At 40.0% G+C, this 13,761-nt stretch overlaps 1 protein-coding gene across 19 annotated transcripts in view; it reads right to left on the minus strand.

The window, feature by feature from the left end:
• ARHGEF28 (Rho guanine nucleotide exchange factor 28) overlaps positions 1-13,761 on the minus strand; it is a 135,910-nt gene that overhangs the window by 45,426 nt on the left and 76,723 nt on the right. For 6 of the 19 annotated variants that reach the window (XM_083577337.1, XM_083577325.1, XM_083577321.1 and 3 more), the window contains 12 exons: positions 10,647-10,777; positions 9,561-9,796; positions 8,574-8,778; positions 8,053-8,164; positions 7,176-7,218; positions 6,727-6,850; positions 5,927-6,059; positions 4,953-5,008; positions 3,571-3,637; positions 2,050-2,197; positions 1,842-1,963; positions 494-640 (listed from right to left, as the gene is read on the minus strand). In XM_083577337.1, the coding sequence (XP_083433463.1) occupies positions 494-640; positions 1,842-1,963; positions 2,050-2,197; positions 3,571-3,637; positions 4,953-5,008; positions 5,927-6,059; positions 6,727-6,850; positions 7,176-7,218; positions 8,053-8,164; positions 8,574-8,778; positions 9,561-9,796; positions 10,647-10,777 (1,524 nt within the window). The remainder of the gene's footprint in view (positions 1-493; positions 641-1,841; positions 1,964-2,049; positions 2,198-3,570; positions 3,638-4,952; positions 5,009-5,926; positions 6,060-6,726; positions 6,851-7,175; positions 7,219-8,052; positions 8,165-8,573; positions 8,779-9,560; positions 9,797-10,646; positions 10,778-13,761) is intronic. The other 13 variants (XM_083577322.1, XM_083577323.1, XM_083577334.1 and 10 more) reach the window with 6 other exon arrangements.

Here is a 13,761-nt window from a genome sequence, read left to right on the forward strand (position 1 = left end):
CCTGAAACTGTTCTTAACCTGAAGCACCACTTTAAGCTAATGGGGCCTCCCGCTGCTGCCGCACTGCTGATGCACGATTTCTGTTCTCATCCTGAAGCAAAGTTCTTAACCCGAGGTACTATTTCTGTGTTAGCAGAGTCTGTAACCTGAAGCTTATGTAACCCGAGTTACCACTGTAGTACATGCAAGCAGTACTCCAGAATCATCAAAATAAGTACAATTTTAGCAATTAATGATACATTTTCATTATCTCCGGTGCAAGAAAAAATGTGGGTACATTGTGATGAATACACTTGTTGTACTTTGTTTGCCATATACTGTGTCTTTGTATGCTGGCCTGAACCCCTGGGTTTTTTTTTCCTATTTGTGCATGTTTTCATACAGTGGGTTCCTTATTTTTGTGCTCACTAGCAATCCCGGCATGGCATAGCAATCCCCCTCATCATCTGTATCTAGTTATACAGAACATTAGACTAAATTTTAGAATACTGACCAAAAATCACATCTTGCCGTTTGATAATGTCCTTTTCTTGCTTATTGCAAAATGAAGGGTCGACAACAAGACTCCAGGATTCTGCCTCAAATTCTAATGCATCGGTGCTGAGGTCGCTCCACAGAGAGGCATCAACGTCGTCTGTAGCTATCAAAGTAAACAGTATTTAATATACCAGCCACATAAATATGAGCATGTGAAGGTGGAACTCAGGCAGTGATTAGATAAGAAATCAGACGTAGGGTTGATTTTTTTTGGTGCGCACAAGCAGCACTGATGGACCTCAGTTATGAGATTGCATGAGCACATGACGCGAATCGGGAAGTCACAGATAGGGCTGAAAATGTGTGATTCTGCATCTCAGGCCTTCTTCCATATATATGGACTCAAATACAGTGGTACCTTGGTTTAAGAACGGCTTAGTTTATGAACAACTTGGATTAAGAACGCTGCAAACCCGGAAGTAGGTGTTTTGGTTTGTGAACTTTGCCTTGGAAGCAGAACATGTTCCCCTTCCTGTTGAGTGTGTTCCATTTGTAAATTGAATCCCCCGCTGCTATGGGAAAGCACACCTTGGTTTAAGAACACCTTGGTTTAAGAACAGACTTCCAGAACGGATTAAGTTTGTAAACCAAGGTACCACTGTAATGAGATCCTGTTCAGAGACCCTGCTGCGGGTGTGCCACACAAACACATGCACCAAGTGTGTTGGCTGCTGGTAGACGGCCCTCCGATGATAGAATTCATCCCTAGAGAGGCTCACATAACGCCTTCCCTTTGGTCATTTCAGCATGAAGACTTTTTAGTTTTTCCACGTCTTCTTAAGAAATCTGTGGTCTTATTGTTCTGAACCATAGTTTATATGCTTTTGCATTTCTCGCTGCTGGAAGAAGCATTATGCTGGAAACTACTTTTATGCAAATGAATTTTTATGGTGTTTTATCATTTCTATGTTGTGAGCTGTCTAGGAAAGAATGTTAGCAGGTAGGCATACATAAATATGTTAAATTGTTTTTAGTGTTAAATCACTTTGAGGTGTTTCATAGGAGGTGGTGCATAAATAAATAAATCCATATAGACAAGAAAACCACTAGAAAAGAGATAGATAGATATGTATTTTTAAAAGCATGATGCTGAGATGAAAAGGGAGCTGGTCCTTGCAAGCAAGAACTATAAAGCTTGCAAAGCTCTTGTGATCCTTCCTGCAGAATTAGGAATAATGGCAATGGAAATGGGAGCAGATGTTTACTTATTCGTCATTACAAGTGGTACTATTTTATACACACTTCTTGTTAATATATTACACATTTACACATGTTGATAGTATCACACTGAGTTCCCCATATACCTTCAATTATAAAAGAGTCAACTGACGAAGCGGTCCCTATTGATTGCAACAGCTCTTCAGAGTGAGACCGAGATCTCCAGCTACTGGTATCGGTATCTGATTCCAAAGGTGACATGGATTTCCTAGGGCAAAGCAAAACCGTACAGGTGTAGTGACTCATTTAGATAGCATCATGTTTACTGCAAGACATCAGAGAGTGCCATTTTACCTTTCAAAACTGGTACCTGGAACACTTTTGGATAAGGGGTTTGATGGCTGCAATACATCTTTTTTTACAGTAGATAATCCAGTGGGTGTTGAGGTAGAAGGGTGCATTGAGGACATTGTTGGCTGTGGAACATCTCTGAATGATGGATCTGGAAGGTCAAAGTTTCAGGTATTTCAGATATTGGACAAGTTTAACAAAGTGCTCTGTATCTGTGTCTTTGGGGAAAGCTGCAGCTTAGAGGGTGAGCACATGATTTGCACGTAAGAGGTTCCAGAATCAACTCCCAGCATTTCCACATAAGGCTGGGAGGGACCACTATCCGAAACTTTGGAGAGCTGCTACCAGTCAGTGTAGACAATACTGAGCTAACTGGACTAATGATCTGATTTATTATAAAGCAGTTTTCTATCTCCCAATGGCAAACTATGGCTATGATACCAAGAGCTCATATATTTCACTCAGCTGATTTAAATAATAATACAGTGGTACCTTGGTTGTCAAACAGCTTGGCTCCCGAACAAATGGGCTCCCAAACGCCACAAACCCGGAAATAAGTGTTCTGATTTGCAAACATTTTTTGGAAGTTAAACTTCCAATGCAGCTTCTGCAGCTTCCGACTGAGTGCAGGAAGCTCCTGCAGCCAATCAGAAGCCATGTCTTGGTTTTTGAACGGTTGAATGGACTCCCGGGACAGATTAAGTTTGGCGACCAAGGTACCACTGTAATAATTTTGAGTTGCAATCCACTACAACATATCCAAAGTATCATGGAGGGCTACTGCACAAGGAACATGTTGAAGCATCCCTAGAAGAATCTAAACAAATCTTTGGATCCTTGCCTATCTAATTAATGATGATCTCAGTAAAAATATTTTGCAGATTAAAATACACTTTTGATAATATTGTTGTAGGATTTAGAATTTTGAAAGGGTGAATTGCACCAGAGGATGAAGTTAAATTACTTCTCATAGCTATGATACTAAGTGAATTATGTTCTTAGACACCATATAACCTCCATTATTCATATTTCATAGGCTGATAGTTTTTAAAATAGAATTTCACACAGTTTTAATTCAGTCAGGCTAATATTTCTAGCAATTTCAACAACGCTCAAAACTTTTGAATGGTTCATCCTGACGTTAGTGCATGCTCAAATAAACCAATATCTGTTTTCCTCAGATAATGTCTGCATTTAAAATTTTATTCTAGTTCGTAAGTAAACAATGATTTGATGAAACCAAGAAGTGATTCATTAAGGGGCTTGTACAAGGGGAGAAGGAGGAAAGAGCCCACAAGCTCAAGGCCTATACCCAATTCTCTAAACCATGGTTGAGCATATTGGTTGAATGCAGCCATTGAGTGCATCTTCACAAGTATTCAGGATAAAGTCGTATGCAAGGACAAATTGTGTAGAAGCTCAGTTGTATCGTTTTAAGCTTATTTTGCTAGTATTCAACAATTTTAACTTACAGGTGAACTGACAAATGAAAAAAAATGGATTTACATCTCTTAGCTTTCTTACTAGAGTGCTTACTTGTCTGGACAGCTTGCATCCTGTTCTTAATATGGCACCTCTCTTGGGATTTCTGGTAAAGAAGAATGCTTTCTTAATAGTATGAAAATCTGAAGACGTTATTTAACACTCCTAGGCTTTAGGGCTGCCCCTCACCACATTCTGCCACTTCACATTCTGTGCTTTCCCTATAGTAAGTATGCCAATTGCTGGCATAGACTCAAACCTCAACATACATACCCATGAAATTTTTCTTGTTAAATTTCAGAGTGTTGCAGTTGGATGCCCATTAAAGTGAATAGAGTCCCTTCTCCCCACAACTCACAATCTCACCCATGGTATTCTGTCAGAATGTCTTAATACCATGACATGTTGCTGTAGCAATTTCAGATAATCAAAATAAATTCTTAATATATGCATTTGTTCTCAATGCAATTATGCTTGTATCTGTGTGGCAAGTGTTCAGAGGTAAGCGGGAAGGGGAAGCTTAGGTTTGGGGTGGGTGGGGAACTGGAAAAATTAATGCTGGGGGTCAGTAATGTTGAGTGGAAATCTTGCTATTGCATCCTCGTTGGTGCACACCAGGAGGCGCTATTCCCCTTGGTACTACTTGATGACATTGGATTCAGCCGCTGCATTTCATACATGAAGGGAAGCTGTACATACTATGAGGGCTTATCTTTCATAAATAGCCACTCCTGTTATTTGTTACCAGAGATGAAAAATAGAGCAGATGAAGCTACAATTCAAATGCTCCACTTGGACCTCAGTTCCCAATCAGTGGGCTTCAGCTGCACCCTTCTTTTTCCTCAGCTTTCCATTTATTGTGACCAGAAATGTCACACATAGCAAGGTTCTAAAATGATCATAAGAATCAGCCCTATCTCAACCACTTTAATCCACACCTCTTCCCAAGATCTAGCAACAACAACAACAACAAAAGATAGTAATATAGGAAGCACAAATCGGTGTGAGGAAAGGCAGGGAAAGGTGAGGGGAGTTGAAACAGACCTCGTGAAATTACACAGCCTTCAGTGCCTAAAAAAGCTCAACAAGTTTCTGCCAAATAAGTAGAAACAAGAGGCTATAGGAAAATGCTAAATTTAAGTTGTCCCACTATTTTTAGACATTTTTTATTACCCCAAGAACGCCTTGGTTTTTCTACTGATGAATATGGCATATTCAAATAAATTATTCCTTCGTTAGCTGTTTATCTATTTTGAAGTAACATATGAAATGTCATTTTGAGACACGACTCTCTAAGCTTCATCACCCTATGGATTACATGAAGCAAAATGACACAAGCGTACAGAAAAACACAGTAAGGAGGGAATTTATATAAGGCAATCAAACAACAAGCAGTGATATCTCCAAACTCTTTCAGAACTTACTTTTGGACACCCAGGAGCACTTTCTCTACAATTTTTATGCACAAGTGCATTGCAATCTACAAGAAAGAAATAAAAAATCTCTCAAAATGTAAAGTTTATGACTTATCATCCCAACATTAAAAGGTTTATTTCTAGATAATCTAATCCAGGACACAATCTGTTCCCCTGGTGTGATGATTGGTAGCTTTCTACAAAAGGGGCCAGCAAAAAGTCAGCTGCTTGAGCAAAACGTATAGCACATATTCCATCTTATACTGAAATAGTATTTTGCGGACAAGGCCAAAGCAGCACCCACTGCGTAGAAGAGACTCTCTTTCCCGCTTCTCCCCAGTAACACTTAGTTTAAGCAGATACATGTTGGAATGTCACCACACACGGTGCTTCCCTGCCTCATGCAAACATTAGCCAATGAAGTGGAACAGAAGTGAGGAAGCACTGAGTATGTTACGTTCACATCCCTCACTTTCTTTAACTAAATGTTACCCGGGAGACATGGGGAGGAGAGAAGCCACACATTCCTTGAAAAATATGTTTCTTGATCTTCAGGCCATCATGTGCGTTTTATCCCATGGGTCCCAACTAGATGGGATGGCAGCAGACCTTCTCTTTAAATTCATGTTTGTACCGATCACATATGGAAACAGTGGTTCATTTCTGAGCACGACACGGGAGCATTATTATTAACTTGACCTACCACTCTAGGTGACTCACAAACTAATATAAAATGTACAAAAGATTAAAAAAACAGTAACAGTCATCAGTAAATTAACAAGAAACAATAATATCAAAAAATACATTAATAACAGCAGTAAAGCGTCACCAGTGATTCTAGGAATGTTGATGCAATCTATACAAGTTCTACTGTGAGGTATAACAACTCTATGGTATGACTAAGGCTATTTTCAATCAGAGTTATGGAATATGGGGGAATCTGTGGGTGTCAAATGTCTTCAGCATAAAACGTAGGTACTTACATAAACACTGCAATGCCTCCTTCCCCAAAAGGGCTTTCTCACATGAGAAGCATGGCATCACCCCACCAAAAGTTCCAGAAACAAATTGGTGCCTGTTAAGCTTTTCCTTCTCTTTGGCGTCCTTATTTTTGGCCTTGATAAGCCGAATGGAAAACAAAAGAATTAAAAGAAGTTCATTAGCTTTTGAAATGTTCCAGTATTATTAAACCCAGCCGCAGTTTTATCCTTCCCTAGTTACTTACTGCCTTGTTCTTTAGAAGTGGAGAAATTAGCGGCATCTTATAAAATCTCCCCACTCTCCCTTGCAAGCTCCCTTGCAAGGTGGTGGGCTATCATTTGTTAGAGATTCTTAAACAGAGGCTGGGTGACACCTCTCATGAATACAATTGGACTAGATAACTTTTGAGGTCCCTCCCTATTGTATGATTATGTGGGGTTGTGTCTGATGGTGTTGCTCAGCTGGCAGCAAGGCCTTTTCTCTCTTTATCTTCACTTAAGGCAGAAATGAGATATGTAGCCGAATAAGAGGGTAGAGTTTTGAGTTAGTGAAGAAGATTGTATGGCTTCAGATTGCAGGTGGGGAACGCTATTTTTAATGTTACTAACATAATAAAAACCACGCAAGGCAACCCTCTGCATCAAATGCAGAAATGTCTCATTTCCCAGGGAAAATACGTGTTTACAGGGTTACATCTGCAAACATTTAGAAGTCGTTCTCATTTCAAAATCTATTCAGCATTCATAATATATATTTTTTAAAATAAACAACCTGTCATCTAGCACACATCATATTGAATTACCTTGGATTTATTTCGTGTACTGGCCATTCTATTCATCAGAAAGCTAAAAGTACGGCTGACTTTATATTTTTCAGATTCTGATTTTGTAGGTATTATATACTTTTCCCACTCTTCTTCCGGAATCCTAAAAATACACCAGGAAATCTTTCATTATGCTATGCATGATTTCTTGAAATCAGGTAACTAATTAATACACTGTGACTGTGTTATTGGAGACAAGAAGGGAACAAATATATTTCATAAAACTGAATACAGAACCATAATTTTACATAAATGAGGTGTGGTACTTTATATAGCTATTACCAACAAATACTAATCCGGTTGGCACTGGGGTGGTTTTATGATGTAATAAATCTAGTTGTAAAGTAAAACAGTTGCAGTTGGTTGATGGCTATTGCTAATAACCAAATAACTATTTATTCTTAAATATGCCCTTAAAAAGTCCATACCTTTTCTCTCTTGACTGTTCAGGCAAGCTGAATGCACGTTGTTCTACAAAACAATAATAAGTTTAAAGCAGCTATATCACAATATTCACTCATTTTCCTCAGGCCAAGACTTCCAATTATTGTTTTTCAATTACTGCATGCTAACATGCCTGAATATTTAAAAGCAAAAGGGAGGGAGAGATCTATCAAATATTCATTCTCTTTCTCTCTCTCTGGAAGTCAATATCAACAGTAATTTATGCACTCATTCAGTATATAAACTTTGTGAAATAAATAAATAAATGTGACTTATTTTGGCTGAGAGAATTTGCTTGAAGGCATGTTCCTAAGGGAGGAGAAAGAAAAACCAGCACATCATGGGGATGGGGACGAGGTCCACCTGCATCTATTTTGCCTCAGCTATTGCAGATTCAAGGTTTTTTCACATTGCTTGTAGGCAACCTTCTGGGTGGCCGAATGCCAGATTGGCTGTTCAGTGTGTTCAGCAAATAGACTTGTTTCAACACACACTCACACATCCCTCTGTCTCCTCCACACAGGCAAGCAAGAACCAGAGTTCAAGGCTACTTTCTAGTCAAGCAAGAACACACAAGGAGGGTGTTCTTAGGGGGGGGTGGGCTAGGGAGGGGCTGGAGCCTGGAGAGAGGCTCAGGGTCCAGATACAGAGGGCTGAAGGGTCACTCAGAAGGAGCCTTTCTCCTGACTGTATTAAACACCAGGGTTTTTCTAATCACCCCAAGTTTTAAGCAAGTGCACCTGCATTCCTAAAGGTCTAAAGGAAGTTTAGACTTGGGCTGAATAAAGGACACCAACTTCATCCTTCTGCAGGGAATAGGGGAGGAGGAACATGACAAGTGAAAACAGGGCTAATGCTTACCATCATTTGCATCAGCTACTATGAAGTCCCGTGCACATTGTGATTTCCCTAATAAGACTTTGGGTGACGTATAGGAATATGAACGAGACCGAATTCCAGACAGTAACGATTCCTAAAAAACACCCAATGTTTTAGAGAACTGATCTTCAACAACCACCACCACAACAACAGCAGCATAAGTCCAGATTTCCTCATCCTTTTTCTAACTGCTAGGTAGGTGTTGATGTTTTTCAAATAAACATTTGCTAAGCTAGATGAATGCTCAATCCAATTATTTCATTTATGGCCACTGTAGGTAAAGGTATTTATGTGCAATTCCTTTCCTCTAGACTTGTCTATTGCTGAAAAGATGGCATGGCAAATTTTGGGAAATATGATCTCACATCAATTAAAGGTTACAGCCAACCCCATATTTAATAATGAGTTTAAAGAAAAATGGTACCCCGCCTAAATGTAATTGATTTGGCTAACTGGAAATAGAAAAGATGAGTTACTAACTTTGTAGGAAAACAAGCAAATACCTTTGACTGCAGATTGCTGGACAAAGGAAGGGATTCAGCCCTGCTCATGTTAAAATCCAGTTCTGTTGTTGTCTCTGAAGAACCTAACCCATCCCTATTGGCCAAGGCTGCAGAAGAGTTGAAGGACATTGAAGGGTAGCAGTTATGGGATCGGTTAGAAATTCTTTCATCTCCATTGTCTACATCCAAGTCATCAAGACTAGAACTAAGCATACAGAGAGAGAGAGAGAGAGAGAGAGAGAGAGAGAGAGAGAGAGAGACCGCAAATTACAAATGCAACTTAAGCCGGCTATTCAGCATTAAGCAGAGGGTGTTACAGACACTGTCTATGATCAGTATCCCAGCCACCTTCCAAAGACTTCTGCATGGCTCAAATATCTAAGAAATTAGAGGCATGTGCTAAGCCAGGAGTGGGGATATGGATATGAAGTTGAAGTGCATCAGATTTTTATCTCCCCCATATCCGCTGTAGGCCATATTCGACAGGAGGGGCACCTATCTGTCGGGTGATCCAATTTATCTCACAGGGTTTGAAATCAAACCATGAGGGGGCAACCCTTTATTAAAGTACCATGAAGGGCTCTCTGGGAGCAATGATGATTAGCTGGTAGTCAATGATTGCAGAGAGCCATGTGTGGCGTTGTGCAGTCCTGACAATCAGCTGATTTCCATCCAGAAAACCAAGGTTCAGAAAAATACAAGAATGAAGGGCAACATTTCACAAATCCAAGAGAAGACTATGGATTAGATTGGATTGGATTGGAAAGGGGGTCTTGCAGACAGCCTTAGGTTGGAATCATAGCCCCATTTGCATTCAGTGGAATTCATTTCTGAGTCAACATAGTTAGCACTGCAGCCTATGGCTATCTTTTTATTTCCTCAGGAGACAATTTTTTGACATTCATTTTTCTCTCTGTTTTTTGAGCAAGACATGTTTGTATGGGGGGGGTTCTTTTCGAAACAACACTGCTAAAATTAAATCCACACCTCCTTTTTTTAATGATGGAATAGCGTTGATTCCGTTGATTGCTAAATGCATGTGTCTTCTTGAGAGACAAGTATGGACCTGCTGCATCCAAATTAGGCTGAATGATGGGGGAGGAGTTTCTGCTGTCCCCGTTATTTGCTGATGCTTCTGGATCTTCATTTGAGTCTGCGCGGTCTCTGTACATTTCAGGAGCAGACTGGTCTACCTTCATGTACTTGACGCCCATGTCTTCCATCTAAAACAAGAAATCCAAACAAGTTAGGTGATATTCAAAAGCTGCAAAACAAAATGAAATGAAGTTGAATCCAGTCTGTAAAGACTAGTATGAGGTCCTCACATTCCAAATACAACACTGGCTAGAGGAACACAACCTAGGATGTGTTCTAGGATTGCTTCCAGATTACCTGTTTATTGAACATTTATCCTGATTTGTTTGTGGGGAGGTTACATGGCCTTGTATCAAGCAACCATTATTCCACCCTTTGCAGTGCATTTTCCTGTCATTTTAATTATTGCTAGAAGTCCGATATTTGGGGGGAGACGGAGAGCAGCTAAACAGAGGCCATTTGAAGAATGATCTCCCTGTAGGTTTCTTATTTTGTTATACTTATGTTTAATAAGCATGAGAAAAACCTATTCATTTCCCCCAAAATACAGTAATCGGATGAGCAGACATTAAGATGCTATTAAATATCATCTGTAACCAACAGAAGCAGAAAGAAATGGAATATAAACCCCAGTAATGCAGAGAAAAGGAAAGCTAGTTTTGTTAATAATCATCTTCATCGTTAATTTTGGTTTTTTTTAGAACCACAACTAAGATCAGACTGTTAATTTCACACACCCCTAGAAAACTGAAATACAATAAGAAAGAAAGAAAGAAAGAAAGAAAGAAAGAAAGAAAGAAAGAAAGAAAGAGAGAGAAAGAGAGAAAGAGAGAAAGAGAGAAAGAAAGAAAGAAAGAAAGAAAGAAAGAAAGAAAGAAAACGGCAAAGGCAATTGTGGAGTTCCTCCAACTCCTGGGTCTGGATGTTAGTGTGCCCATTTTACAAGAAGTCAACAGAGTCCATGTCTGTCAGACTTACCTGATCCACCACCATGCGGTTTGCATAGACTTCTTCACTTCCATTCAGCATCGCAGAAAGTCTGGCTGCGGCAAAGAAGGTGGAGGGATTTGAGGTTTTCCGATAAGCCTCAAATGGGGAATGTTGTTGAACTGGAATAAACCATATAATAGACTCATAGAATCATAAATACAAACAATTTATTTCCTGTATAGTCATTCAGAGTAAAGTGGGGCTGGTTTCATTATGAGAATTAAAGAAAACATAAAGCCATTTCACAATAATATCACTTCTGTCTGTTTATTTACTTAGTATTTTATTTCCACATAGTTATATCACACACCTCCTCCCAGTGGGAGCACAGGGCAGCCAGCAATAAATAATACAACCTTGTTTTATTATTAAGAAGTACACAGTACAGCTTACAAGAGTTAAACGAATATTCAATGAAACAAGATAAACAAGACAAAATATTCATCATTGCTAAAAGCATGACCTTCAGCAGCTAAGTGAAAATGTGCCTGATAGATTTCCAGTGGGAGGGTAATCCATAATTGTGAATTTGAATCTACCTGTCTAATTTCACTTTAGGAAACAGAGTCAATGATGGTTAGGAAACAACGATGGTTCACTTTAGGAAACTGGGTCAACTTAACTGAGGGGCAGCTCATGTTGCAGCAGGTCCAAAGTTATCTGAGCCTTAATGGTTAAAACAAGCACTTTAAATTGAGCCCAGAAATGAATAGCCCAGGCTGTCAACCTGGTCCCTACTGGCCACTAGTGGCCGTTTCAGGATTCTAGGAGGGCGGTAGGGGGTTCTACGGCACAAGGTGAATCGTCCTTCCATTGAGCACTGGTGGGAGGTATGGAAATTTTACCATCAAGAAAGATGCATTAGTGGGCGGTAGGTATAGAAAGGATGACTACCCCTGGAATAGCCAATCAATGATGATCCTGTAAATTCGGGTTGGTGTAAGCTGGTGTTCAGGTCCCAGATCTGGTGGCTGCATTTTGGACTAACTAGAGTGTCCAGCCTGTCCTTCAAGGCAGCCCCATATAGACAAAATTCCAGCAACCTAGCTTGGAAGTAACTAGGGCACACATGGAGTATGTGTGGTCCTCCAGTTGCTGTAAGGATCTGAGCCCTGGTCTCCAGGTCCTAGTCCAACACCCTAATCATTACACCACACTGGCTCTGCACACACAGTCTCAGTATGTGTGCGTGCCAAGCAGAGAGTGTTTGGGTTTACCAGGTTTTTCTTTTTTGTTCATGTGACAATTTGCCAACTAAATGAATGGAGTAGGACCAAGGAATCTGAGCAACAGCCTGCCAGTTTCCTCCCCACTAGGCATCTTCCAAAAGAACTATAGATCCTGGTCTCCTGCTTTCCCTTGCATGTGCAAAAGAAAACACTTTGTTGGAAGGAAGAATGCTTCCAGGATCCTGCTTTATAATCTAGCCAAGCTTTTGTGCCTCCTTGATCTTGGCTGTTCCAGCTCTTTGCATCACACACAAAACCTTCCTGACTATGTCATGGTGTGATAAAAGGATACAAAAATACCACCATTGTCTCACCTGCTTTTTCCCCCCCTATAAGTATTTCAGAGAGGAGATGGAAAGTGAATGTGGTTTTAAAAAAATTACACAGAAAAAGGAAAAGGAGGTAAAATATGTAGCAGCAGCTCCTGATAACCTCAATTCCTCCCTTACCAAACACATTTTCTTTCACAGTTCATTCAGGATGCAATCAACACAAATAAACAGCAAGCCTCCATCTTAATTAGGCTCTGTAACAAAAAGACATCTTTCTTTGGAGCAGGGATTTACTTCCCTGCCCCCTTCTCTTCAGCTCCTCTGAGAATCAGGAGGACCTCCTGAATGCTGTGGTTCAGGGGGCTGAGGGGGATCCCCCAAAACTGGGTGGAGACAATTTGTGGTTTTCTCTGGTTCCAGACCATGAAATGTTCTAAATGCAACCTATGGAACTTACATCAACAATATCTGGTCTGCATTTAGAAAATATTGAAGAGGAGCCCAAGCTGCACCTAAGAGCCTCAATTCCCCCATTTTCCAAAAAAAGCTTTCACAATGATGGCCTGTTTTAAACTACAGAAAGAAACATTCTATCAAACTCCATTTTGATATCTGATTTCGTTATTTTTTAAAGATTTTTTATGTGGCCAATCTAGAAGCCTAAGATGGTAAACAAACAAAAATACAAACTGACACATTAACACTATCAAATAATGTAATAGCAGCAAACACAAGTCTTTATCTTGTTGACATAAGCAAATCTGGATAAAACCAGCATGGAACTAACCAGATATAGAGACAACATCAACCTTTCCCTGAGAGTACCCACATAATAGAGTTAATAAGTGATCATGTACTACGTATTCCAATAAATTAAGATCTGAGCTAACTGTGAAATGCTGGGAGTGAAGGTTGTGCATAGTTCTCCTTCCAGAAATGACTTCAAGTGTAATTATTAATTTTTTTAAAAGCTATTAAAATGCCAAAGCCACAGGCCTCCCTTCCTCTAGCTTGTATCACACGACATGCTACAGACTTGTACACATTTGAGTTGTCCAGGAATACGAAAAGCACAGTCAGCTTTAAATGGCATTTGCTATGCCTCATCCCACAAAATGACATCATAAGCAAGACTAAATACTATGATATTAATGAAGTAATTGCAAACACCATGTTACAACCTCAAATGTGAGACATTGCAAGTGCTCTTCCCTGTTGCAAGTCTGTGCTGCCTGCCCACTTGCTAAAATTTCCACCGCTCCTCTGGTCAGATACAGCTGAGTAGTAAAATCATCCACCCTGTGAGTGGATTATATAGACGCCTGTCTTTCTACCTGTTTGGGTGCTCACCACAGGAAATTATCAGTTGGTATTTAATGGTTGTCTGTTTCCCACTCTGTTTCTGACCCATTAGATTTGGGGACTACTATTGGTTAAGTACAAAAGATTGGCCAGCCTGTTAACACACAGGGCTACTCCCAAAGACAAAGAAGTCTGGACACAGCACAGATATCAAGAGTAACGGTAGGTGATGCCTTTTTTAGAACCAGCTAAAGCAGGTGTGGGAACCTGTGGCCCTCCAGGTATTGCTGTACTCCCAAG

This window comes from Podarcis filfolensis, assembly GCF_964270895.1.
Source record: "Podarcis filfolensis genome assembly, chromosome: 11".
Classification (NCBI taxonomy): Eukaryota; Metazoa; Chordata; class Lepidosauria; order Squamata; family Lacertidae; genus Podarcis; species Podarcis filfolensis.